The 27640-nt window shown below is 45.5% G+C and overlaps 1 protein-coding gene across 1 annotated transcript in view; it reads left to right on the top strand.

Annotated features, from left to right (window-relative positions):
- The window catches only part of plxna3 (plexin A3), a 59637-nt gene extending 39964 nt beyond the window's left edge, over positions 1-19673 (top strand). The window contains exons 21-34 of the mRNA XM_072366357.1: positions 5278-5420; positions 5642-5797; positions 7880-7980; positions 8123-8189; positions 8382-8528; positions 10971-11130; positions 11893-11996; positions 14442-14538; positions 15021-15098; positions 15182-15294; positions 15976-16145; positions 16220-16432; positions 17816-17966; positions 18068-19673. Coding sequence (XP_072222458.1) covers positions 5278-5420; positions 5642-5797; positions 7880-7980; positions 8123-8189; positions 8382-8528; positions 10971-11130; positions 11893-11996; positions 14442-14538; positions 15021-15098; positions 15182-15294; positions 15976-16145; positions 16220-16432; positions 17816-17966; positions 18068-18163 — 1796 coding nt within the window. The 3' untranslated portion in view covers positions 18164-19673. The remainder of the gene's footprint in view (positions 1-5277; positions 5421-5641; positions 5798-7879; positions 7981-8122; positions 8190-8381; positions 8529-10970; positions 11131-11892; positions 11997-14441; positions 14539-15020; positions 15099-15181; positions 15295-15975; positions 16146-16219; positions 16433-17815; positions 17967-18067) is intronic.
- Positions 19674-27640: the final 7967 nt, after the last annotated feature.

Genomic DNA, 27640 nt, shown 5'->3' with positions numbered 1-27640 from the left:
TTCCTCGCCTCCTTCCTTCTTCCTTTGGGTTTCTAACGTTTCTTTCCCTTCCTCCATCCTTCCTTCCTCGCCTCCTTCCTTCTTCCTTTGGGTTTCTAACGTTTCTTTCCCTTCCTCCATCCTTCCTTCCTCCATCCTTCCTTCCTCCATCCTTCCTTCTTCCTTTGGGTTTCTAACGTTTCTTTCCCTTCCTCCATCCTTCCTTCCTCGCCTCCTTCCTTCTTCTTTTGGGTTTCTAACGTTTCTTTCCCTTCCTCCATCCTTCCTTCCTCCATCCTTCCTTCTTCCTTTGGGTTTCTAACGTTTCTTTCCCTTCCTCCATCCTTCCTTTCTCGCCTCCTTCCTTCTTCTTTTGGGTTTCTAACGTTTCTTTCCCTTCCTCCATCCTTCCTTCCTCGCCTCCTTCCTTCTTCCTTTGGGTTTCTAACGTTTCTTTCCCTTCCTCCATCCTTCCTTCCTCGCCTCCTTCCTTCTTCCTTTGGGTTTCTAACGATTCTTTCCCTTCCTCCATCCTTCCTTCCTCGCCTCCTTCCTTCTTCCTTTGGGTTTCTAACGTTTCTTTCCCTTCCTCCATCCTTCCTTCCTCCATCCTTCCTTCCTCCATCCTTCCTTCTTCCTTTGGGTTTCTAACGTTTCTTTCCCTTCCTCCATCCTTCCTTCCTCGCCTCCTTCCTTCTTCTTTTGGGTTTCTAACGTTTCTTTCCCTTCCTCCATCCTTCCTTCCTCCATCCTTCCTTCTTCCTTTGGGTTTCTAACGTTTCTTTCCCTTCCTCCATCCTTCCTTTCTCGCCTCCTTCCTTCTTCTTTTGGGTTTCTAACGTTTCTTTCCCTTCCTCCATCCTTCCTTCCTCGCCTCCTTCCTTCTTCCTTTGGGTTTCTAACGTTTCTTTCCCTTCCTCCATCCTTCCTTCCTCGCCTCCTTCCTTCTTCCTTTGGGTTTCTAACGTTTCTTTCCCTTCCTCCATCCTTCCTTCCTCCATCCTTCCTTCCTCCATCCTTCCTTCTTCCTTTGGGTTTCTAACGTTTCTTTCCCTTCCTCCATCCTTCCTTCCTCGCCTCCTTCCTTCTTCTTTTGGGTTTCTAACGTTTCTTTCCCTTCCTCCATCCTTCCTTCCTCCATCCTTCCTTCTTCCTTTGGGTTTCTAACGTTTCTTTCCCTTCCTCCATCCTTCCTTTCTCGCCTCCTTCCTTCTTCTTTTGGGTTTCTAACGTTTCTTTCCCTTCCTCCATCCTTCCTTCCTCGCCTCCTTCCTTCTTCCTTTGGGTTTCTAACGTTTCTTTCCCTTCCTCCATCCTTCCTTCCTCGCCTCCTTCCTTCTTCCTTTGGGTTTCTAACGTTTCTTTCCCTTCCTCCATCCTTCCTTCCTCCATCCTTCCTTCCTCCATCCTTCCTTCTTCCTTTGGGTTTCTAACGTTTCTTTCCCTTCCTCCATCCTTCCTTCCTCGCCTCCTTCCTTCTTCTTTTGGGTTTCTAACGTTTCTTTCCCTTCCTCCATCCTTCCTTCCTCGCCTCCTTCCTTCTTCCTTTGGGTTTCTAACGTTTCTTTCCCTTCCTCCATCCTTCCTTCCTCCATCCTTCCTTCCTCGCCTCCTTCCTTCTTCCTTTGGGTTTCTAACGTTTCTTTCCCTTCCTCCATCCTTCCTTTCTCCATCCTTCCTTCCTCGCCTCCTTCCTTCTTCCTTTGGGTTTCTAACATTTCTTTCCCTTCCTCCATCCTTCCTTCCTCGCCTCCTTCCTTCTTCCTTTGGGTTTCTAACGTTTCTTTCCCTTCCTCCATCCTTCCTTCCTCGCCTCCTTCCTTCTTCCTTTGGGTTTCTAACGTTTCTTTCCCTTCCTCCATCCTTCCTTCCTCGCCTCCTTCCTTCTTCCTTTGGGTTTCTAACATTTCTTTCCCTTCCTCCATCCTTCCTTCCTCGCCTCCTTCCTTCTTCCTTTGGGTTTCTAACATTTCTTTCCCTTCCTCCATCCTTCCTTCCTCGCCTCCTTCCTTCTTCCTTTGGGTTTCTAACGTTTCTTTCCCTTCCTCCATCCTTCCTTCCTCGCCTCCTTCCTTCTTCTTTTGGGTTTCTAACGTTTCTTTCCCTTCCTCCATCCTTCCTTTCTCGCCTCCTTCCTTCTTCTTTTGGGTTTCTAACGTTTCTTTCCCTTCCTCCATCCTTCCTTCCTCGCCTCCTTCCTTCTTCCTTTGGGTTTCTAACGTTTCTTTCCCTTCCTCCATCCTTCCTTCCTCGCCTCCTTCCTTCTTCCTTTGGGTTTCTAACGTTTCTTTCCCTTCCTCCATCCTTCCTTCCTCCATCCTTCCTTCCTCCATCCTTCCTTCTTCCTTTGGGTTTCTAACGTTTCTTTCCCTTCCTCCATCCTTCCTTCCTCGCCTCCTTCCTTCTTCTTTTGGGTTTCTAACGTTTCTTTCCCTTCCTCCATCCTTCCTTCCTCCATCCTTCCTTCTTCCTTTGGGTTTCTAACGTTTCTTTCCCTTCCTCCATCCTTCCTTTCTCGCCTCCTTCCTTCTTCTTTTGGGTTTCTAACGTTTCTTTCCCTTCCTCCATCCTTCCTTCCTCGCCTCCTTCCTTCTTCCTTTGGGTTTCTAACGTTTCTTTCCCTTCCTCCATCCTTCCTTCCTCGCCTCCTTCCTTCTTCCTTTGGGTTTCTAACGTTTCTTTCCCTTCCTCCATCCTTCCTTCCTCCATCCTTCCTTCCTCCATCCTTCCTTCTTCCTTTGGGTTTCTAACGTTTCTTTCCCTTCCTCCATCCTTCCTTCCTCGCCTCCTTCCTTCTTCTTTTGGGTTTCTAACGTTTCTTTCCCTTCCTCCATCCTTCCTTCCTCGCCTCCTTCCTTCTTCCTTTGGGTTTCTAACGTTTCTTTCCCTTCCTCCATCCTTCCTTCCTCCATCCTTCCTTCCTCGCCTCCTTCCTTCTTCCTTTGGGTTTCTAACGTTTCTTTCCCTTCCTCCATCCTTCCTTTCTCCATCCTTCCTTCCTCGCCTCCTTCCTTCTTCCTTTGGGTTTCTAACATTTCTTTCCCTTCCTCCATCCTTCCTTCCTCGCCTCCTTCCTTCTTCCTTTGGGTTTCTAACGTTTCTTTCCCTTCCTCCATCCTTCCTTCCTCGCCTCCTTCCTTCTTCCTTTGGGTTTCTAACGTTTCTTTCCCTTCCTCCATCCTTCCTTCCTCGCCTCCTTCCTTCTTCCTTTGGGTTTCTAACATTTCTTTCCCTTCCTCCATCCTTCCTTCCTCGCCTCCTTCCTTCTTCCTTTGGGTTTCTAACATTTCTTTCCCTTCCTCCATCCTTCCTTCCTCGCCTCCTTCCTTCTTCCTTTGGGTTTCTAACGTTTCTTTCCCTTCCTCCATCCTTCCTTCCTCGCCTCCTTCCTTCTTCTTTTGGGTTTCTAACGTTTCTTTCCCTTCCTCCATCCTTCCTTCCTCCATCCTTCCTTCTTCCTTTGGGTTTCTAACGTTTCTTTCCCTTCCTCCATCCTTCCTTCCTCGCCTCCTTCCTTCTTCCTTTGGGTTTCTAACGTTTCTTTCCCTTCCTCCATCCTTCCTTCCTCGCCTCCTTCCTTCTTCCTTTGGGTTTCTAACGTTTCTTTCCCTTCCTCCATCCTTCCTTCCTCCATCCTTCCTTCTTCCTTTGGGTTTCTAACGTTTCTTTCCCTTCCTCCATCCTTCCTTCCTCGCCTCCTTCCTTCTTCCTTTGGGTTTCTAACGTTTCTTTCCCTTCCTCCATCCTTCCTTCCTCGCCTCCTTCCTTCTTCCTTTGGGTTTCTAACGTTTCTTTCCCTTCATCCATCCTTCCTTCCTCCATCCTTCCTTCCTCGCCTCCTTCCTTCTTCTTTTGGGTTTCTAACGTTTCTTTCCCTTCCTCCATCCTTCCTTCTTCCTTTGGGTTTCTAACGTTTCTTTCCCTTCCTTCAGCCTTCCTTCCTCCATCCTTCCTTCTTCCTTTGGGTTTCTAACGTTTCTTTCCCTTCCTCCATCCTTCCTTCTTCCTTTGGGTTTCTAACGTTTCTTTCCCTTCCTCCATCCTTCCTTCCTCCATCCTTCCTTCCTCGCCTCCTTCCTTCTTCCTTTGGGTTTCTAACGTTTCTTTCCCTTCCTCCATCCTTCCTTCCTCGCCTCCTTCCTTCTTCCTTTGGGTTTCTAACGTTTCTTTCCCTTCCTCCATCCTTCCTTCCTCGCCTCCTTCCTTCTTCCTTTGGGTTTCTAACGTTTCTTTCCCTTCCTCCATCCTTCCTTCCTCCATCCTTCCTTCCTCGCCTCCTTCCTTCTTCCTTTGGGTTTCTAACGTTTCTTTCCCTTCCTCCATCCTTCCTTCCTCCATCCTTCCTTCTTCCTTTGGGTTTCTAACGTTTCTTTCCCTTCCTCCATCCTTCCTTCTTCTTTTGGGTTTCTAACGTTTCTTTCCCTTCCTCCATCCTTCCTTCCTCGCCTCCTTCCTTCTTCCTTTGGGTTTCTAACGTTTCTTTCCCTTCCTCCATCCTTCCTTCCTCGCCTCCTTCCTTCTTCCTTTGGGTTTCTAACGTTTCTTTCCCTTCCTCCATCCTTCCTTCCTCGCCTCCTTCCTTCTTAGTTTGGGTTTCTAACGTTTCTTTCCCTTCCTCCATCCTTCCTTCCTCGCCTCCTTCCTTCTTCCTTTGGGTTTCTAACGTTTCTTTCCCTTCCTCCATCCTTCCTTCCTCGCCTCCTTCCTTCTTCCTTTGGGTTTCTAACGTTTCTTTCCCTTCCTCCATCCTTCCTTCCTCGCCTCCTTCCTTCTTCCTTTGGGTTTCTAACGTTTCTTTCCCTTCCTCCATCCTTCCTTCCTCGCCTCCTTCCTTCTTCCTTTGGGTTTCTAACGTTTCTTTCCCTTCCTCCATCCTTCCTTCTTCTTTTGGGTTTCTAACGTTTGTTTCCCTTCCTCCATCCTTCCTTCCTCGCCTCCTTCCTTCTTCCTTTGGGTTTCTAACGTTTCTTTCCCTTCCTCCATCCTTCCTTCCTCGCCTCCTTCCTTCTTCCTTTGGGTTTCTAACGTTTCTTTCCCTTCCTCCATCCTTCCTTCCTCGCCTCCTTCCTTCTTCCTTTGGGTTTCTAACGTTTCTTTCCCTTCCTCCATCCTTCCTTCCTCGCCTCCTTCCTTCTTCCTTTGGGTTTCTAACGTTTCTTTCCCTTCCTCCATCCTTCCTTCCTCGCCTCCTTCCTTCTTCCTTTGGGTTTCTAACGTTTCTTTCCCTTCCTCCATCCTTCCTTCCTCGCCTCCTTCCTTCTTCCTTTGGGTTTCTAACGTTTCTTTCCCTTCCTTCAGCCTTCGCAGAGCTGCAGACGGATATTCAGGAACTGACCAACGACATGGACGGAGTGAAGATCCCTTTCTTAGAGTATCGGACCTACACCATGAGAGTCATGTTTCCTGGAATCGAGGAACACCCCGTCCTTAAGGAGCTCGACGTACGTACGATAAAATCTGAAACAAAACAAATAGATTCAGAGTTTTATGAAGCCAGCCGGAGTCTCTGATCTTTGTCTGAGTGAACAGGTAGCTCAGAAAGGCTCTTAGTCTCGATTTACCTGAATCCAGATTTGTCCAGTTAGCAGGAGCTGTTTGTAAATGTAGCGCTGATACGATCTGTTGCCGGGTCAGAACTCTGACTCCTCATCTCTCTGTTTAGTCTCCAGCTAACGTGGAGAAAGCTCTGCGTCTCTTCAGCCAGCTGCTGAACAACAAGATGTTCCTGCTCACCTTCATCCACACACTGGAAGCTCAGAGATCGTTCTCCATGAGAGACCGAGGGAACGTCGCCTCGCTGCTAATGGCCGCTCTGCAGGTAGCCGCTAACACAACAACCAGGATTCCACTATCTGTTGTTAACCAGCTCTGTGATCCTCCTCCTTTACTGTTAGCGCTCTGTCTGCAGTCTCTGTCTGCCCGGATAGTCTTAAAGCTGAGCAGAGAGCTGTTAGAGTTGTTCCTGCAGCCAGGTCCAGGATTCCACCATCTGTTGTTAACCAGCGCTGTGATCCTCCTCCTTTACTGTTAGCGCTCTGTCTGCAGTCTCTGTCTGCCCGGATAGTCTTAAAGCTGAGCAGAGAGCTGTTAGAGTTGTCCCTGCAGCCAGGTCCAGGATTCCACCATCTGTTGTTAACCAGCTCTGTGATCCTCCTCCTTTACTGTTAGCGCTCTGTCTGCAGTCTCTGTCTGCCCGGATAGTCTTAAAGCTGAGCAGAGAGCTGTTAGAGTTGTTCCTGCAGCCAGGTCCAGGATTCCACCATCTGTTGTTAACCAGCTCTGTGATCCTCCTCCTTTACTGTTAGCGCTCTGTCTGCAGTCTCTGTCTGCCCGGATAGTCTTAAAGCTGAGCAGAGAGCTGTTAGAGTTGTTCCTGCAGCCAGGTCCAGGATTCCACCATCTGTTGTTAACCAGCTCTGTGATCCTCCTCCTTAACTGTTAGCGCTCTGTCTGCAGTCTCTGTCTGCCCGGATAGTCTTAAAGCTGAGCAGAGAGCTGTTAGAGTTGTTCCTGCAGCCAGGATTCCACCATCTGTTGTTAACCAGCTCTGTGATCCTCCTCCTTTACTGTTAGCACTCTGTCTGCAGTCTCTGTCTGCCCGGATAGTCTTAAAGCTGAGCAGAGAGCTGTTAGAGTTGTTCCTGCAGCCAGGTCCAGGATTCCACCATCTGTTGTTAACAAGCTCTGTGATCCTCCTCCTTTACTGTTAGCGCTCTGTCTGCAGTCTCTGTCTGCCCGGATAGTCTTAAAGCTGAGCAGAGAGCTGTTAGAGTTGTTCCTACAGCCAGGTCCAGGATTCCACCATCTGTTGTTAACCAGCTCTGTGATCCTCCTCCTTTACTGTTAGCGCTCTGTCTGCAGTCTCTGTCTGCCCGGATAGTCTTAAAGCTGAGCAGAGAGCTGTTAGAGTTGTTCCTGCAGCCAGGTCCAGGACTCCACCATCTGTTGTTAACCAGCTCTGTGATCCTCCTCCTTTACTGTTAGCGCTCTGTCTGCAGTCTCTGTCTGCCCGGATAGTCTTAAAGCTGAGCAGAGAGCTGTTAGAGTTGTTCCTGCAGCCAGGTCCAGGACTCCACCATCTGTTGTTAACCAGCGCTGTGATCCTCCTCCTTTACTGTTAGCGCTGTGTCTGCAGTCTCTGTCTGCCCGGATAGTCTTAAAGCTGAGCAGAGAGCTGTTAGAGTTGTTCCTGCAGCCAGGTCCAGGATTCCACCATCTGTTGTTAACCAGCTCTGTGATCCTCCTCCTTTACTGTTAGCGCTCTGTCTGCAGTCTCTGTCTGCCCGGATAGTCTTAAAGCTGAGCAGAGAGCTGTTAGAGTTGTTCCTGCAGCCAGGTCCAGGATTCCACCATCTGTTGTTAACCAGCGCTGTGATCCTCCTCCTTTACTGTTAGCGCTGTGTCTGCAGTCTCTGTCTGCCCGGATAGTCTTAAAGCTGAGCAGAGAGCTGTTAGAGTTGTCCCTGCAGCCAGGTCCAGGATTCCACCATCTGTTGTTAACCAGCGCTGTGATCCTCCTCCTTTACTGTTAGCGCTCTGTCTGCAGTCTCTGTCTGCCCGGATAGTCTTAAAGCTGAGCAGAGAGCTGTTAGAGTTGTCCCTGCAGCCAGGTCCAGGATTCCACCATCTGTTGTTAACCAGCTCTGTGATCCTCCTCCTTTACTGTTAGCGCTCTGTCTGCAGTCTCTGTCTGCCCGGATAGTCTTAAAGCTGAGCAGAGAGCTGTTAGAGTTGTTCCTGCAGCCAGGTCCAGGATTCCACCATCTGTTGTTAACCAGCTCTGTGATCCTCCTCCTTTACTGTTAGCGCTCTGTCTGCAGTTACTTTATTATTTAATTTATCTGAATATGTTGGGTTGAATAGTTCCCTTTCATTAAATAAACACACCCCGTCTCTTCAGGGTCGGATGGAATACGCCACAGTGGTTCTGAAACAGCTTCTGGCCGACCTGATCGAGAAGAACCTGGAGAACAGAAACCATCCCAAACTGCTGCTCAGGAGGTTGGTGCATCACCTGTGACCTCAGATACTTCCTGCCTCCTTCCTGCTATCATTGACCTTGTTGGGTGTCATGTGACCCGGCAGGTCAGAGCTGCGCTTTATATCACAGGTAATGACCTTTGACCTGTGTGTGTGTGTTCAGGACGGAGTCTGTCGCTGAGAAGATGCTGACAAACTGGTTCACCTTCCTGCTGCATCGATTCCTCAAGGTACGCCTGTCCTTCCTCTGCTCCTGCCTCACTTCCTGCCATTTTTCCTCATCTCCTCACTGACCTCGTTAGGCTTTCCTTCTCCTCTCTGACAGTGACCAATCAGATCAGAGCTGCGGTTAATTTATTCATAGGATTCAGAGGCAAAATCTTTCAAACTGAGGACTAACCTTCCCTGCTTCCTTCCCTCAGGAGTGTGCCGGCGAGCCTCTCTTCATGCTATATTGTGCCATAAAGCAGCAGATGGAGAAAGGACCGATTGACGCCATCACAGGAGAGGCTCGTTACTCTCTGAGTGAAGATAAACTCATCCGACAGCAGATCGACTATAAACAGCTGGTAACACACCTCAACATGATGCATACGTTCACTCTTTTAGATATCCTCAGGAAACGTAACCCAGTCTAGTTTCAGATAAAACCGTGTATACATCCACCCAAGTAGAAATAGTTCTGGCTCAAACCATCATTTTTAGTTTAGCTTTAGTTTCCCTCTGCTTCCAGTCTTTATGCTAAGCTAGGCTAAACACATTCTGCTCTGTGCTGGGACCAGTTTCTAGCTGGTTTCATTTCGGATCCGGTACGACACGACACAAACAAACCTTTTTTACCAACTATATTTAAGTTTCCAGTAACCTTCAATCTGAAAAAATGTACCATTTATTCCCGTTAATTACCATAAATTGTGGAATCCATGGTGCCACCATGCAGTGATGTCATTAGTGATGTCACCAACATGCAAATTAGGTGATTAAATCCACCACCTTAATAAACTTTGGGTCACAGTATTTTTTTCTCTTTATCTCTGAGCATTTCGAACCTAAACCCAAAGCGTCCTCAGATGTCCAAACACAAACAGGTCCTCACAAATATAGCTGTACAACAGCACTGAGTTATTTCTCATCCATTAAAAATCATCACCAGCTGAATCTCCGTTCTACTCAGACTCGGATGGAAAACAACACAGAGTTGTAAACATGTTGTTTCTGTGTTCCTGTAATGCCCGTTTCTATGGATACCGCTCAACGCAATGCCCACCCCCTTTGAGCCAGTTAAAGGACTCATCTGTGACACTTAATGCAGCCTGCCGCTTTGAGGATGATTTCATCATATGAAACCAGAAGCCAGAAAAACACAGGTTCCTGCTGTAAAAACACAGGTTCCTGCTGTAAAAATGAGCTGCTGTGGGGAGAGAAACACCTCAACATTTGAGAGAAAATAGAAATATTTAATACTCTAGATGTTCATTTAAATTCTGGGCATCAACAAGAAGATCGCTGGAAACCGAAGTGAAATTTGGGAAAGCTCTTCCAATAACTATAATAACCATGTTATTTTTAACATTCTAACAAAGAAAATGCTTCAAATCAAATGCTTTGAACTAAATGCTTCGAGCTAAATGCTTCGAACTAAATGTTTCTAACTAAATGCTTCGAACTAAATGCTTTGAACTAAATGCTTTGAACTAAATGCTTTGAACTAAATGCTTCGAACTTAATGCTTTGAACTAAATGCTTCGAGCTAAATGCTTCGAACTAAATGCTTCGAACTAAATGTTTCGAACTAAATGCTTCGAACTAAATGCTTCGAACTAAATGCTTCGAACTAAATGCTTCGAACTAAATGCTTCGAATTAAATGTTTCGAACTAAATGCTTCGAACTAAATGTTTCGAACTAAATTCTTTGAACTAAATGCTTCGAACTAAATGCTTCGAACTAAATATTTCGAACTAAATGCTTCGAATTAAATGTTTCGAACTAAATGCTTCGAACTAAATGTTTCAAGCGAAATGCTTTGAAGTAAATGCTTCGAACTAAATGCTTCGAACTAAATGCTTTGAACTAAATGCTTTGAACTAAATGCTTTGAACTAAATGCTTCGAACTTAATGCTTCGAACTAAATGTTTCGAACTAAATGTTTCGAACTAAATGCTTCGAACTAAATGCTTCGAACTAAATGCTTCGAACTAAATGCTTCGAACTAAATATTTCGAACTAAATGCTTCGAATTAAATGTTTCGAACTAAATGCTTCGAACTAAATGTTTCGAACTAAATTCTTTGAACTAAATGCTTCGAACTAAATGCTTCGAACTAAATATTTCGAACTAAATGCTTCGAATTAAATGTTTCGAACTAAATGCTTCGAACTAAATGTTTCAAGCGAAATGCTTTGAAGTAAATGCTTGGAACTAAATGTTTTGAACTTAATTGTCAGCGAGCAAAACTTTTCTTAGTCTCTGCTGTTTTTGAGTCTAAGACGTCCTCTGATTTTAAGTCGATGGACAAAAGTAAAACTCTAAAATTGACTCATCTTTCTTGTAGTTTAAAATCTGATTTCAATACTTTGATATGAATATGATGAGGTGGGCTTGTTTTAATTTGTAACAAACTAGGCTTTAGATTGTTTTGTCTAAGTTCACAAAGAATAAATCTAATGCTCTGCAGCTTCAATATCCTGAGCAGCAGAAGTGGTTAAAAAAATCTTATTTTTGCCACTTTTTCTTATTTTTTCTACAACCTGTTTTACTTTAATTTAAGAGGTTAAGAACCTGAGAATGCTTCGTGTAAACATGGGTCCTCACAACATCACCGTTAGCTGTGGTCCCCTTATAGCCTGAAAACAAATGTGTGTGTGGTGGTTAAAATTTTGGCATTTAACAGTCAGTTAATGATCATATTTCCCTCTCTGTAACAGCAGCAGACACACTTTGTGTGTAGTTTCTGTGTGTTGATGAAGGTTGTTGCAGACTGATCACAGTGATGTTCTCTCTGGTACAGACGCTGATGTGTATCCCACCGGAGGGCGAAGCTGGGAGCGAGGTACCGGTAAAGGTGCTAAACTGTGACACGGTGACCCAGGTCAAAGACAAACTGCTGGACGCAGTTTACAAAGGAATCCCGTTCTCACAGAGACCTCAGGCTGATGACATGGACCTTGGTATGACCTCTTATTCCACCATCAGTGCCATTTTTACTCATCAACGAATGCACCAGCTCACATAACAGTAAACCCTGGCTAAACGTAGTCCAGCTGAGGCTGATGGTGTCATTGACCTGTAATAAAACTAATTATTGAACATGCTGACCTGCTCAGTAGCCGCAGAAATATTGAAGTACGTTGTTTTGCTTTTTTCTCAATGAAAAGTCAGAACTACTGACAGCTCGTTAAGTCCACATAGTTTATCCTCTGGATGCCATAAACGTCTCTATTTTCATGACTAAACCCTAAAAGTCAAGTTTTTAACCTTGTTCATGTGTCCATAAAATGTATTTATGTCTTAAAACATGTCATGAGAAACATAAGCCATCAGTGGCTGTGGCTGAGCACCTATTTTTCATGTGCCACGAGGAAATGCTAATATGAAAAGAAGTTACCAAGGAGCTAGCAGGGGCTATTAGCTGCCCCAGGCAGACAGAACAGGTGGAAGTTGCCTGAACGAGGCTTGACTAACTGAGCCGGTGTCACTCACTACCCACCTGGACCCGTCTCCAGGCCAAGCAAGTGGTCACTGGCCGCTAGCCCCCAGCTAACTTCTTAGCGCAGCTTATGGTAGCTTCTCCTTTTACAGCTAGCACATATGTGGGCGATCCTGTGATTTTGCTGGTCATTTTATAGATTTTGATCAGAAGTTGTAACATGGATGTAACCAAACCAGGGTTAAAGTCAGAATGCTAACTGTGTGCTGGGCTGTGTTGTCAGAATGGCGTCAGGGTCGACTGACGAGGATCATCCTGCAGGACGAAGACGTAACAACAAAGATAGAAAGTGACTGGAAAAGACTGAACACTCTGGCTCATTACCAGGTACAAACACTTTATTTATTAACTAACCCTGTTGGATTCCATTGTGGACTTAAACTAACAAATTAGCTAACCCGTAGCCGCTGAGACTGTTATTTCTTAGTTTGCAGCTTATGCGATTAAACCAGGTTAAATTCTCTGTTTTAGGTGAATGGGTCATTTAAACTGATCACTGTTACATTAATGTTCTCCACCATGTTGATACAGTAGCCCAGAAGGGTCAAACCAAACACTGGATGTACAGGAGACACATATTTAGGTGAAAACTACTGTGGGGGGTCATTCTACTCACTGGACCTTTAACGGAGTGGTCTGATAATTACTATGCCACCTAACTGTATAACTTACAATTTGAAAGAGAAAAAGTACACCTTTCAGTTCTAAGGTTTTATGCACCAGGACATAAGACTATAACATCGTCTTAAAACTCGGTGAATTCAACAACACGTGACATATTACAGCCATGAGAGGCATTATTTATTATTTATGGAGACAAAGCACAGAAGCAGTTTGTGAGAAACTAAGTGAACCCCTGATCCAGCTTTAGCTGTGGGACAGATGGCCTCACATCTGACTCTAGAATACTTTGGTATCCAGAGGAGTTCATGGTGGACTCAATGCCTGCAAGGTGCCCAGGTCCTGTGGCTGCAGAACCAGCCCAGATCATTAGCCCTCCACCACCGTGCTTGACAGCTGGTATGAGGTGTTTGTGCTGATATGCTGTGTTTGGTTTCCTCCAAACGTGCTGCTGTGCATTAGGACCAAACATCTCCACTTTGCTCTGGTCTGTCCAAAGGACATTGTTCCAGAAGTCTTGAGCTTTGTTCAGATGCAGCTTTGCAAACCTAAGCTGTGCTGCCATGTTCTTTTTAGAGAGAAGAGGCTTTCTCCTGCAGCCCTTCCAAACAAGCCATCCTTGTTCAGTCTTTTTCTAACTGTGCTGTCATGACCTTTAACCTTTAACATGCTAACTGAGGCCTATAGAGTCTGAGATGTAGCTCTGGGCTTTTTCACCTTGGGGTGACCTTTAACCTTTAACATGCTAACTGAGGCCTGTAGAGTCTGAGATGTAGCTCTGGGCTTTTTCACCTCGGGGTGACCTTTAACCTTTAACATGCTAACTGAGGCCTGTAGAGTCTGAGATGTAGCTCTGGGCTTCTTCACCTTGGGGTGACCTTTAACCTTTGACATGCTAACTGAGGCCTGTAGAGTCTGAGATGTAGCTCTGGGCTTTTTCACCTTGGGGTGACCTTTAACCTTTAACATGCTAACTGAGGCCTGCAGAGTCTGAGATGTAGCTCTGGGCTTCTTCACCTTGGGGTGACCTTTAACCTTTGACATGCTAACTGAGGCCTGCAGAGTCTGAGATGTAGCTCTGGGCTTTTTCACCTTGGGGTGACCTTTAACCTTTAACATGCTAACTGAGGCCTGTAGAGTCTGAGATGTAGCTCTGGGCTTTTTCACCTTGGGGTGACCTTAAACCTTTAACATGCTAACTGAGGCCTGTAGAGTCTGAGATGTAGCTCTGGGCTTCTTCACCTTGGGGTGACCTTTAACCTTTAGCATGCTAACTGAGGCCTGTAGAGTCTGAGATGTAGCTCTGGGCTTCTTCACCTTGGGGTGACCTTTAACCTTTAGCATGCTAACTGAGGCCTGTAGAGTCTGAGATGTAGCTCTGGGCTTTTTCACCTTGGGGTGACCTTTAACCTTTAGCATGCTAACTGAGGCCTGTAGAGTCTGAGATGTAGCTCTGGGCTTTTTCACCTTGGGGTGACCTTTAACCTTTAGCATGCTAACTGAGGCCTGTAGAGTCTGAGATGTAGCTCTGGGCTTTTTCACCTTGGGGTGACCTTTAACCTTTAGCATGCTAACTGAGGCCTGTAGAGTCTGAGATGTAGCTCTGGGCTTTTTCACCTTGGGGTGAACTTTAACCTTTAACATGCTAACTGAGGCCTGTAGAGTCTGAGATGTAGCTCTGGGCTTCTTCACCTTGGGGTGAACTTGCTGGGACGTCCACTCCTGGGAAGATTGACAGCTGTCCTGAATGTTTTCCACTTGTGAATAATCTTTCTCTCTGTAGAATGATGGACTCCAGATAGTTTGGAAATGGCCTTATAACCCTTCCCAGACTGATGGGCAGCAGCAGCTGCTTCTCTGGTCTTACTTAGTTTTTCACGTTTGTTCACTAATATAAAATGATCAAAAGGGGCAGAATAAGAGTGTTAATATATGGATTATTACAGGGAATAAAGGTGGACATGATAATAATATTGAGACTGAAAACATCTCCTCCTGCTGAATTAAAACGAGCTTCTTTCCCATCAGTTGGAGCTCAGAATGAGTTCAGGTTCCTCATCAGCTGTAACACACTCAGAGTTTATCAAGATTGTTAACAGGATAAGAATCGACTCACTGGAAGGACAATTAGTGACTGACTGATGTTTCCAGGTAACGGACGGCTCCCTGGTGGCGCTGGTCCAGAAGCAGGTTTCTGCCTACAACATCGCCAACTCCTTCACCTTCACCAGATCCCTGAGCAGATATGGTACGTTTCAGCTTTTTGTTATTTATTCTGATCTCCTTTCGTCCGTCTGGAGGATAATTCTGGTTTATTTAGTCCTGAATATACATGTAGTTAAATAAATGATTCCTTATAGTTCTTACTGGCCCATCTGAACCTGGTCAATGCTGGATTTTGTAGAATTTTGCAGCTCCGATATAAACTCTTTCTGTGTAACTCCTTGTTTTTCTGAATCTGCACCAGAGGAGGAACTTTAAAGGTTAGAAAACAAAGCGCTGAAATAAACTGGAATTATCCTTCAGCTCATAAACCTGGCTGTCGGTCGGATGTTTTGGTCTCTTTGTGTGGAGTGACTCAGATGTTGTTCTTTGGTGAGATTTAACTCATCAGTCTAAAAGAGGAAGTGTTGTCATGGAAATGAAACTTCGGCTCATCAGGATCCAGATGTTCGTGAGCTAAGCTGAGAACGTTAACTCTTTCCTCACCGCTCGTCTGTCTCTGCTCAGAGTCGTTACTGCGGACGTCCAGCAGTCCCGACAGCCTGAGATCCAGAGCTCCGATGATCACCCCGGACCAAGAGACAGGTACTGTGGGGGGGGCGGTCCGGCAGCTGTTCAGAGCACAGATGTTGGTTGTGATGCAGCTTTGGTGCTTTGCGTGTTTCCAGGAACTAAACTGTGGCACCTGGTGAAGAACCATGAGCACAGCGACCAGAGAGAAGGAGACAGAGGCAGCAAGATGGTGTCTGAAATCTACCTGACCAGACTGCTGGCCACCAAGGTAAGGCGACACAAAGCCAGCCTCGGGGTTCGTGATCACACAAAGGTGGAAACGTTCAGAAACCAAGCAGCAGCAGGTGGAGCAGGTGGAGCCTCTTTAGTTTAACCAACACGTAAATGTACAGATTTCCCTTTTTAAACCATTTATATCATATATTTGTACCATATATAACACTTTAAAACAGTCAGATACATAAATGGCTAAATTAATAAGTTTATATGGTGATCATTTATAAATAGATTATTATAAATAGTTTATGCAGAAATGTCTTTATTTTCACTGCATTCATTTAAACTTTTACTTGTCAGTTAGTTTTTTATTGGAATATTATCTCTTTTCCCTCAAAATGATTTTTTGTCATTTATTTATTCATAGATTAATTTATTTCTGTTATTTCTCCCCCGATTTGTTAATTAAAAGACAGTTTTTGTTCTCTTTGTCACAGATTGTTTATAAAGCTGTGCAACTGACTTAAGCTAACCGCTAACAGCGTTAGCCTTCCCTACTCTTGTTTCTGTGGCGTGTGACATCACAGTTCATCATTTTACTTTCTTGTGTTCCTTTTTTGTTTTTTGTTTTTCCAAATGAAAATATAGATTTTAGGTCGTGTTTTTTTTTACTGAAATTCTTTGTTAAGTCTTTTAAACACTCGGTCCTGTTTGTTGGTCCTCCCACCACCAGGGGACGCTGCAGAAGTTTGTGGACGACCTGTTTGAGACTGTGTTCAGCACCGCCCATCGCGGCTCTGCGCTCCCATTGGCTATCAAATACATGTTCGACTTCCTGGACGAGCAGGCCGACAAACGTCAGATCTGTGACCCGGACGTCCGGCACACCTGGAAGAGCAACTGGTGAGACGACGTCACACGACTGTGTTTTCTCCTGTTTTTCAAACATCTGCCTGATCTCTGCTCTGTGTGCGCAGCCTTCCTCTCAGGTTCTGGGTGAACGTCATCAAGAATCCTCAGTTTGTGTTCGACATCCATAAGAGCAGCATCACCGACGCCTGCCTGTCAGTGGTTGCTCAGACCTTCATGGACTCCTGCTCCACGTCCGAACATCGGCTCGGCAAAGACTCGCCATCCAACAAGCTGCTCTACGCTAAAGACATCCCCAACTACAAGAGCTGGGTGGAGAGGTAGCTAACCTGCTAACTGGAGATACACTTATTAGATAACCTGTCGGAACAAACACTCAGATGGACCTTTCATATGAATTTAGTTATTTAGGAGCAATTTAAACTGTCAGAAACTAGCGTTAGCATTTAGCATTAATTCTATTTACAGGATGGAGTCCAAGTAGAGCAGGTCAGGATGTACAGAGTTGGGTTTATTAACTCTGAGAAGATGAAAAGTTAAGAGAAAAGAAGGTGAAAGCAACATCACAGATTTGGACCAGAATTCCATCATAATTTAAAATGACCGAACAGATAATCGTGAGCTAACTTTATTCGTTACTCTTCACACAGAACATGCAACTATTTAAACAAAAATAATAAAAAAGTAAAAGCTAAAGTAATCAGAGAGTCTTTTAACACAGAATAGATGGTGTTTTCTTATTAAAAATGCTCTCAGGTCAAATAATATTACATTTATTATAAAAACTGTAATTATCTTCGTACATTGGTCTAAAACCTCTTCTGGAAACAGAAGTTAAGGAAGTCTGCTCTCATTGGTTGGCTCCAACGACCTGATCAGACCCCATTCTGTAACAGCTCCTATCAAATTTTAAATTTAAAGTAAAAACCGATTGCTTCTGTAAATGCTCTGGATCAACAACCATGACCCTAAAAGCTGGAATAACCAGATTTATTCCTCTTTCACCTCTAAGCCGTCATCTTCAGTTCAAAACGGACCAAATAAACATCAGATTTTATTTAACGGGGACTTCTGTCCCAACTGGGTCCCTCCGTTGGTCCCAGGATTGTCGTCTAGCAGCTCCTACACCACGCCTAAGACAATCCAAACTCTGTTCATGTGTCGTCCCACGATGGTGGAATGACCTACCGAGCGCTACCAGAACAGGGGCGTCCCTGTCTATCTTCAAGAAGCTCCTGAAAACCCAGCTCTTCAGAGAGCATCTCCTATCCCAGCACTTACCTTGTACTTCCCTCCCCCCTCTATCTCTGCACTTTATCTTTCTGCTCTTCCTTCTATGCCTGCACCCTATCTCTGCTCTGTCCCCTCTGACAGAGTCGGACTCCTGGGTTCCTTCTATGGAGCTTATTGTTAGCTTATTGTTAGCTTATTGTTAGCTTTTTGTTAGCTTATTGTTAGCTTTTTGTTAGCTTATTGTTAGCTTTTTGTTAGCTTATTGTTAGCTTTTTGTTAGCTTATTGTTAGCTTATTGTTAGCTTTTTGTTAGCTTATTGTTAGCTTTTTGTTAGCTTATTGTTAGCTTATTGTTAGCTTATTGTTAGCTTTTTATGAAGCTGTTATATCTTCATTTGTAAGTCGCTTTGGATAGAAGTCTCTGATGAATACAGAAACAGAAACTTAACTCACTACTAATGACTCTGCAGGTACTACCGGGACATCGCAAAGATGCCCAGCATCAGCGATCAGGACATGGACGCCTACCTGGTGGAGCAGTCCCGTCTCCACGGCAACGAGTTCAACACACTGAGCGCGCTCAGTGAGCTCTACTTCTACATCAACAAGTACAAGGAAGAGGTGAGAGTTTGGTGAACCGCAGCCAGAGAAGGTTCCTGGTGATGGAGTCACCGCCTGAGGCCGGATTAAAATCTCCCGTGTTGTCTTTGTTGCGTCCGCAGATCCTGACGGCGTTGGACCGGGACGGGTACTGTCGCAAACACAAACTGAGGCACAAACTGGAGCAAGCCATCAACCTGATGTCTGGGAGCAGCTGAGAGGAGGCGACGCACAGATGGACCGATGGGGGGGTGGGAGGAAGAACGGGGGAGGGGGAAGCGAGGACGTTTTATTTTTCTGAACTGTCTGAACAGTCAGCTGAGCAGCTCCAAGTCGGACTAACTGACCGCCAAAGCTTCTGCTGCTCCACCAATCAATTTATCAGTCATTTATCTGTCAGCTGACGCATCGACTGGCTGGACGACAGACTGATTGGTTGGTTGGTTGGTTGGTTGGGACCCCAGCTACCTCCATCTTGTGACTTTGGGGTGGAAAACTTTCCAAGAGATGTGAAAACACTTCCTGCAGGAGGTGGAGTCATTTTAGGGGGAAAAACCAAACATTTTAGATGCATCTGCTGTTTGAATCCATCTTTAACTTGGATCAAAGCGAGGATGGCGCGGCAGTGGAACTACAGACTGAGCCAGGTTTCACCAAACAATAGATGGCCGAGGTCGCTCTGGTCTCCAGGATAAAGAATCGCTGAACAGTCTGGGTCAGTTCAGGCTTCGTATCTCCAGGTCGAGTCGAGGCAAACCACGAGAGTTGAAAGCCTCGATACTGATGTCGTCACTTTGGACATTTATCCTCACCTTGAACCCTTAGCCTTTTCTGGAAGGACCCGGATCCACTGTAAAACAATCAGGGCGAGACTCATCGTTTGGAATTGGATTCAGGAGGTTGTTTCAAGCTTTAATGAAGGAGAAAAAGGCGAATGAACGGATGACTTGATCTGAAGTTGGAATCAGGGTTCAGTCTTGGCTGAATTCAGACGGATTTGGAGATGAACCTCGTCAGGATCCAGACGTTTCTTCGTTGCTTGATTTGTTTCTCTGGACAATCACTTTTACCACAGCACACTGAGCCCGATGCCTACCGACCAGTTCCTGTGTCCATACCCTCCGCCATCTTTATTTCCTGTCCACCTTTCCCCACCCGTTCCTTCTCCCCATCCCTGCCTCGTCATTGGTCAGTCATGCTGGCCTCTGGCCGCCCTATTGGCCAGAAAGACTCTTTAGTAACGTACTGCCCGACCAATGAAGACTGTGGAATTCGCCAGAATTGTGACAAATTTACTAGAAAAGAATAGAAACTAATTTAGAATTACGTTTGAATACATTCCAGCACAGGCACACAGGCAAGGTCTGTAAATAAGTGAGCTGACTATTCAGAACCGTCGAAAGTGGACTCACCGTGTTTTTCAGGACCAGAACAACTGGAAACGGGGTTCTAGATTCAGCGCCGGTGTGGCGCCGCACTGCTTTATAGTCGGACCTTACAGCCATGCTAACCGAGCCCAGGGGGAGATACTGTGCCATGTAAGGACCGGACCGGATCGCATCAGAACTGGGCCGAAATCGGACCAAATCTGGAGTAGAGTTCAACCGGACCGGACTCAAGAACTCTTTAGACTTGTGGCCATAATTGTAAACAAAAGACAAGAAAAAAAAAAAGAAGTTAAAAATGAGGAAGAATAAAAAAAAAAAGAAAAGAAAAGAAAGAAAAAAATGTTGAAATGTTAAAATGTAATCAGAACTTTGTGGATTTAAAGAGCAGAACTTTGTGGATTTAAAGAGCAGAACTTGTATAAAGCTGAACGTTGTTCTACATCAGAGTCTGGAGACGGAAAGAGAGCCGGGAGACGACCGCAGACCGGACCCAACCCTCAACCCTGAAGGTGCGAGAACAAACCGGACCTTTGGTACTTTTTAACGAGCAGAAGAAGAAGAGGGTCGTGCGTGGGATGGCGAGGCGTCCTGGAGGTTGAGGTTGAAGGGTTTGATTGATGTTTTTGGATGATTTCACACGTTTGGACCAAACCCAACACAGATAACTGTGTGAAGCGGTCCTTCTAACCTGGCTGGACCCCTCAGAACCGCCCACGTCTGTTTTCTGTGGTAGAACTTTTCACATTGCACTTCCAGCTGGTCTATTTTCCATCTTTGCTCCATTTTATGACACTTAACCCTCAGTTACTGCTTTAATGCCAGAAAAGCTCTGGTTCTTGAACCGTTTTTCCTCTGCACCCTGATTTTTAAGGTGCTCCTTGGAGTCCAAGCCGGTTCCTTGGTTAGCCGGGTCCATGCGAGCTGTATTCTTCTTCGGCTAAAGACTCAAACGATGGGCTAAAGCAGTCGATCCCACCTGATGAAACGCTTCATTTTTTATACAAACAGCCACTTACGATGCCAGCAAATTTAGGGTGAGCTCAAATAAAGGAGAAGGGATTTCCCTTTGCTGATTTGTCCCTTTAAGTCTTAATTTATCAGGATAAAACTGTTCCTCAGGTTTGGGTTTAAGCAACAAATCCAGATGTTCAGTGTGAAAAGGTTCTACCACAGCTGGAGCGTCTCCTCCGGCTCTCGACGATGCCATAAAGCTACGAAGCACCTTTTTTCTTTCTTGCTGATGTTTCACTGTCATTTGAATCTTTGGGGCCAAAAGGACCCCAGGGAGGAGGGAGGGTCCTGATGAAAGACTGCCTTTTTAGATGATTAATAATAGAACAGGGAGGGAAGCCACTACCATGCCACTGTTCCCCCACCCTGTGTGTGTATATATATATATATATATATATATGTGTGTGTGTTTTCATGCTGCTGCGGTGGAAACTCAGCCGTTAAATCACTGATCGTATCTGCAGCTCAATTAAAAACCTTTTCTTTCAGCTTTGCACCATTTAAATCAGCTGATCTGTATCTTTCCTTCAGGATTTTAATGTTATTAAAATCTTAGATCACCTTTTAAACTCGTGAGGAACTGGCATCAGATCTTTGTCTTTAGCTGTCATCGGTTGGATGTCAGGGAGGAAGAATAAATGAAGAGGAGGAGGATGTGTAAAGGACAGGAGGAGGAGAAGGAGGGAAACCTGAGAGGAGAAACATGTGAGAGTAGAACAGAGGAGGAAGAAAAGAGGAGGTCAGACTCGCTCCTTGCATACTAAAGAGGAGGAGGAGGAGGAGGAGGGATGCAGCCGGAATACTGAGGAGGAGGAGACAGGGAATACTGATCAGGCAGGAAAAGATGGAGGAGGAGGAGGAGGAGGAGGAGGAGGAAGAGGAGGAGGAGGAAGGAAGGAGAGGAGGAAGAGGAGGAGGAGGAGGAGGAGACGGGGAATACTGATCAGGCAGGAAAAGATGGAGGAGGAGGAGGAGGAGGAGGAGGAGGAGGAGGAGGAGGAGGAGGAGGAGGAGGAGGAGGAGGAGGAGGGATGCAGCCGGAATACTGAGGAGGAGGAGACGGGGAATACTGATCAGGCAGGAAAAGATGGAGGAGGAGGAGGAGGAGGAGGAGGAGGAGGAAGAGGAGGAGGAGGAAGGAAGGAGAGGAGGAAGAGGAGGAGGAGGAGGAGGAGGAGGAGACGGGGAATACTGATCAGGCAGGAAAAGATGGAGGAGGAGGAGGAGGAAGAGGAGGAGGAGGAGGAGGAGGAGGAGGTAAAATTAGAGTCCAGCGTTTGTTAAATTACGTTGAGTTGGCGTAAAATTCAGTTTCTGTTCTTCAGGTTGAAACGAACATGATTTTCAGGTTTCTGAAGCAAATCCAAAGAGATTTTTTAAGAAAGAAAAGAAGAAACAAACGATGGTTTGAAGTGAATGAAGTGGGCTGTGTGGCGTCACCACAGGGGGCGCTATAAGCTCCACTGTTAGCGGCTGTAATTCAGCAGAGGAAGAAGTTGTTTTTATCCAGAAACAAACCTCAGGGAGGAAATAACAACAACTGTGGTGGACATCCACAAGAGGAAAAGGCCTGTTTATGGTTCAGAAACAGCTGCTGAGTCGCATCTTTTTAATCTCTGAAGGTCAGATCAGAGTCAGAGTGGTTCTTAGATTCTTCTTTTTGTCACTTCTTCTAAATTCAGATCTCGGCTGCAGTGATTTGAAGGCGAATAACTGACCTGATCTGGATCACCTGTTAGCAAACAGAACAGTTTAAATTGGGCCGAGTGAATCGGTGTCGGGGCGAGTTTCCACTGTGGCAGCAGGAGTGTGTTTGTGAGCACATTTTAACATCGTTTCCATCCTCTGAACGCACACATTCAGCTGGGAGGAGGCAACAGAGACTGAAGATGCTGGTGGGGGGCCGGGTCTAATTCCTGGAACAATAAGGCGGAGGAAACGGGTTGGGATGACATCACACACACACACAGTGTTTTAACATTCTCCAGTGGTGGGATATTTATTTTCCTTTTAATTTATTTCTTATGAGGGGTTCTATTTATTGTGGGAGGATGTACACAGTTTGTTAGTTTGTACAGCGATAAAGAGAAGAAAGAAACATCACAAATATTCATTTTAACGTGTTTATATGCCGGCTGGGAAGAGACCATCCGCCGCCAGAAGATCTGCTTTATTCTGACTTTAAAACCATTTCTACTGTTCCTCGGGTTGAAGATTCAACCAATCAGAGGCCGCGGTTTTTGTTAAAGAAAATGTGAGGAATTTCCAGTTGTTTATGATCACTGCATCAGATTTATTCATCTGTCCCGAGCGATAGGGAGGGGGCGATCGATCGGATCGATCAGAATCAGTGAGCAGTTATCGGGGTCGTTCTTACTGCCGACTCTTCATCCAGATGTTCTTCAGGAGTTCTGAGGCTAAGAAACAGAACCGTCCCGCTGGGAATCAATGGGCCGAACGCTGATCCGTCTCTGGAAATGATCAGAGATCGTATCTGAAAGGTTTACTGAAGCTGCCATTGATTTCCTGTCAGAAAGTAGACGAATGCAAAGTTAAATGAATGGAAATGTTCATGAAAGACAGTTTCAGTTCTTTAAAAGTATCTCAGTTGAGCTTCTCGTGGATGGATGAACCTCAGATCTTTAGAGCGAACTGGTAATTCTCCCATGAATGGAAGTTTAAACCATGATCAGCATCAGATCAACTGATCCTGCCTCATTAAGCCCCTCCCACTACTGCATACTCCTGCTAAACGATTGGTCGGTTGACTGAGCTGATGGCGAATCCCAGCGGGCGTAATTGTATCATAGCAACAGGAAATCACTGGACTCCCCTCTGGGTCTGGAGGGGAGTCGGATGTCTTTATTGTACCATAATATGATTATTATTACTGCGATTATAATTCTTATTGATAATCTGAGCTGGTGCTGCTCAGCTGCAGGATCCACCGCTGCGTTCGAATTATTTATGTGTCAGCACTTTTCTGAACAGTGCTTCAAACGCGCTGTCCTAAAAGGTCCTGGTCCGGGTCTCAGATCCGCCGGCTGACCAGCACCAGCTCACTCTGGATCTTGTGTCTTAGTTCAGGCTGGGATTGTTCATTCAGGCGGTGCTGCAGGTGCTGATCAGGAGGCTTCGCCACAGGATGGACTCTTAACTACAAACTCTCATTTACAGTTCTGAGCTGCAGATATTTCAGAGTCCAGCTTCTTCGGGTTATTTTCTATTTCAGTGTCAGAAAGATTTTAACTTTCTTTCTGTCTACAACTGTGCTCGTTGCTGTGAGTTTGGAGTTTATAACTACTGTCTCTAAGCTATAAAGCTGAGATCTGTATTATACTGACCCTACATAACCCTACTTAACTCTAACCCTGGTAACCCTGCCTAACCTTATGTAACCCAAACCCTGGTAACCCTGCCTAACCTTATGTAACCCTAACCCTAGTTACCCTAACCCTGGTAACCCTAGTAACCCTGCCTAACCTTATGTAACCCAAACCCTAGTTACCCTAACCCTGGTAACCCTAGTAACCCTGCCTAACCTTATGTAACCCAAACCCTAGTTACCCTAACCCTGGTAACCCTAGTAACCCTGCCTAACCTTATGTAACCCTAACCCTAGTTACCCTAACCCTGGTAACCCTAGTAACCCTGCCTAACCTTATGTAACCCAAACCCTAGTTACCCTAACCCTGGTAACCCTAGTAACCCTGCCTAACCTTATGTAACCCTAACCCTAGTTACCCTAACCCTGGTAACCCTAGTAACCCTGCCTAACCTTATGTAACCCTAACCCTAGTTACCCTAACCCTGGTAACCCTAGTAACCCTGCCTAACCTTATGTAACCCAAACCCTGGTAAGCCTGCCTAACCTTATGTATCCCTAACCCTGGTAACCCTGCCTAACCTTATGTAACCCTAACCCTAGTTACCCTAACCCTGGTAACCCTAGTAACCCTGCCTAACCTTATGTAACCCAAACCCTAGTTACCCTAACCCTGGTAACCCTAGTAACCCTGCCTAACCTTATGTAACCCAAACCCTAGTTACCCTAACCCTGGTAACCCTAGTAACCCTGCCTAACCTTATGTAACCCTAACCCTAGTTACCCTAACCCTGGTAACCCTAGTAACCCTGCCTAACCTTATGTAACCCAAACCCTAGTTACCCTAACCCTGGTAACCCTAGTAACCCTGCCTAACCTTATGTAACCCTAACCCTAGTTACCCTAACCCTGGTAACCCTAGTAACCCTGCCTAACCTTATGTAACCCTAACCCTAGTTACCCTAACCCTGGTAACCCTAGTAACCCTGCCTAACCTTATGTAACCCAAACCCTGGTAAGCCTGCCTAACCTTATGTATCCCTAACCCTAGTTACCCTAACCCTAGTAACCCTGCCTAACCTTATGTAACCCAAACCCTGGTAACCCTGCCTAACCTTATGTAACCCTAACCCTAGTAACCATGCCTAACCTTATGTAACCCTAACCCTAGTTACCCTAACCCTGGTAACCCTAGTAACCCTAACCCTAGTAACCCTGCCTAACCTTATGTAACCCTAACCCTAGTTACCCTAACCCTGCCTAACCCTATGTAACCCTAACCCTAGTAACCCTGCCTAACCTTATGTAACCCTAACCCTAGTAGCCCTGCCTAACCCTAGTAATCCTACCTAACGTTATGTAACCCTAACCCTTTTGGGATGATGGACGGTGCCTTTCCTGTTTCCGGCCGGAGACAGGCTCCTATTCCAAACCCTAACCCTAACTAACCAGCCTGGATCGGACTGCTGTTAAAAAGATCAGGCTGTAGAGTGAAGATGTTTCCACAAACTCTCGTTGCACTGAAACCACCAATTTCTGAAGCAGAACTTACAAAGAAAGTGGAAAATTTTAACACAAACATGACCCTCCCTCTCTGCTGGGCTTCAGCTCTTCTCTTAAAGCCCCTCCCCCCCTGCTGGTAACCACGGCAACCGTAGAGGTAGCAGTGATTGGCAGCAGTTTGAGAGTCCTTGTTTTCACTCGGGCACACGGTGAATTGCTGAGGATTCAGAATGAGCTGATTACTGAACCATAAGTTATCTTTAAAGTTTACGCCTTATCAAATCAATGCTCCGCAACTGAAGGAATACAAGAAGTGACTCGACTCTGGTGAAAGCTGCGTGACGAAGATGCAGCGACAGAATGTTTCCACCTTTCTGTCTTAACGTGAAACACGAACCAGCTTCGAAGCCTCTGATCAGCAGCCTGCAGCGCCGCCCTTCATCATGTCTCGAGGTCTTTCTTTTCCCACTGAAAATGCTGAAACTTGTCGCCTTGATGAAGCACTCTGGGGTGTAGTCGGGGCCCATTTTTGATACCATTCGCCATTGCCTTGTTTTTTATTTGTCATTTTTGCTGATTTAAAATGTAATGACGATGAATCATGTAATAGCCTGTGTCTGTTTTTATATCATTGCCATTGCCTTCTGCTGAGTTTGTATATTTGTGTGATTTCACTAAAGTGTAAAGGAAAACTTGGACTGAAGACGTGTGCTGTCGTTACTGACTATTTCCAGTGTGAGAATATCAGAAACATGGTCAGAATCCACGAGGAAGCGACAGAAACGGCTCTCAGACTCTTTCCTGAGGTTTAATCTGAGTGTTGACAGGCACGGATCAGACGACTTCCTCCACATTTGTGAAGGTTTCAGTCTCCTCCTGCGCCTCCGTCAGCCATCAACTGCTGGCAAGGGTACAGGCTAATTACTGGAGAACAATGATCCAGGCTTTGGAGTTCTTATCAGCCGCCACAAGAAGTCGTTGCGGCAGATTTTCATTATCAGGAAACGTTCCTGATTAAAATGAGCCTGAAAGACATGAGGAGGGACAGGATGGGAGCTGATGACTCGATTTTTAAACCTCCCAGAAAGGAATAAAATTATTTACCAAACAAGTTATTTATTAGTTTAATTAACTGAGTTTAGTTTTAACGCGTCAGAACCGTCCATCTCATGAGGATCTTTGGTGATTTCGGTCCTCAAACCTGGACTGGATAGTATAGAGGTATCATTACCACCTTCCATGTGGGACACCTGAGTTCAAACCCCCTGCATGAAAGGTATTACCTCCAGTAGGGGTCCTTAGACAAGACCCCCTAACCTTATGTAACCCAAACCCTGGTAACCCTACTTAACCTTATGTAACCCTAACCCTGGTAACCCAAACCCTGGTAAGCCTAACCCTATGTAACCCTAGTAACCCCTAACCCTAGTAACCCTAACCCTATGTAACCCTAACCCTAGTAACCCTAACCCTAGTAACCCTGCCTAACCCTAGTAACCCTAACCCTAGTAACCCTGCCTAACCTTATGATACCCTACCTGTAAGTCGCTTTGGATAAAAGCGTCTGCTAAATGCATAAACATTTTCAAACTGTCCTCCGTTTATCAGAGGATCAAACTGTCTTTATTTCAGCTCCAGTAGGATCGCGTTTTCCAGAGTTTCTACGGGTTCCTTTCAGTGTGGAGGAGACCCAACCTTTGTTTATGCATTTAGCAGACGCTTTTATCCAAAGCGACTTACAGGTAGGCAGGTAGGGTAAGGGGGGGTCTTGCCTAAGGACCCCTACTGGAGGTTGTACCTTTCATGCAGGGGATTTGAACTCAGGTCTCCCACATGGAAGGTGGCAATCACACCTACATACACTATCCAGCCCCCTTTCTCTGAGCCCCTCTGAGTTACTGAGCTGCTGACCCCGGACACCTTTCCAATGAGGCTCATTTCGCTTGTAGTTGGGACCCGATTCTTTCTGTCATTAAGCTCGTGGCCATCGGAGAAGGTTGGCTCATAGATGGACTGATAAACCTTTTATCGCTTCAGTCCACCTGCCGATGTCTGACAGGGAGGCGCCGACATATCGGCCGAGCATCGGTATTCAGCTTGTTGATTAAACCGAAGGCAGCAGCCGATGTTTATCTGATGTTTAATTAGTCAGATACCGCTTCATTTCTTACAGGCTTTAAAAGTCTAAACCTTAATGCTGGGTTTGAAATAAACTTTGATGCCCAAACTAGAAGAATTAAAACCTTGGAGCAGTGTAAGTAAAAAGTGTATCTCTTCCTCTTTCAGTGTTTTACAGGAAATGTTCTCCAGTCACATGTTGTTTATTCACTATTTACAGCGTTATGCATTATTATTATTATTCACTATTATGCAGCATTATGACCTGAATTAAAGGCAAGTTTATTTTATAGAACAATTCAACAACAAGGTGATTCAAAGTGCTTTATAGAGACATTAAAACAGAAGAA

Source organism: Leuresthes tenuis, unplaced genomic scaffold (assembly GCF_036924035.1).
Source record: "Leuresthes tenuis unplaced genomic scaffold, fLeuTen1.0.hap1 SCAF_16, whole genome shotgun sequence".
Taxonomy (NCBI): domain Eukaryota; kingdom Metazoa; phylum Chordata; class Actinopteri; order Atheriniformes; family Atherinopsidae; genus Leuresthes; species Leuresthes tenuis.
This window is presented reverse-complemented; position numbering and strand designations above follow the sequence as displayed.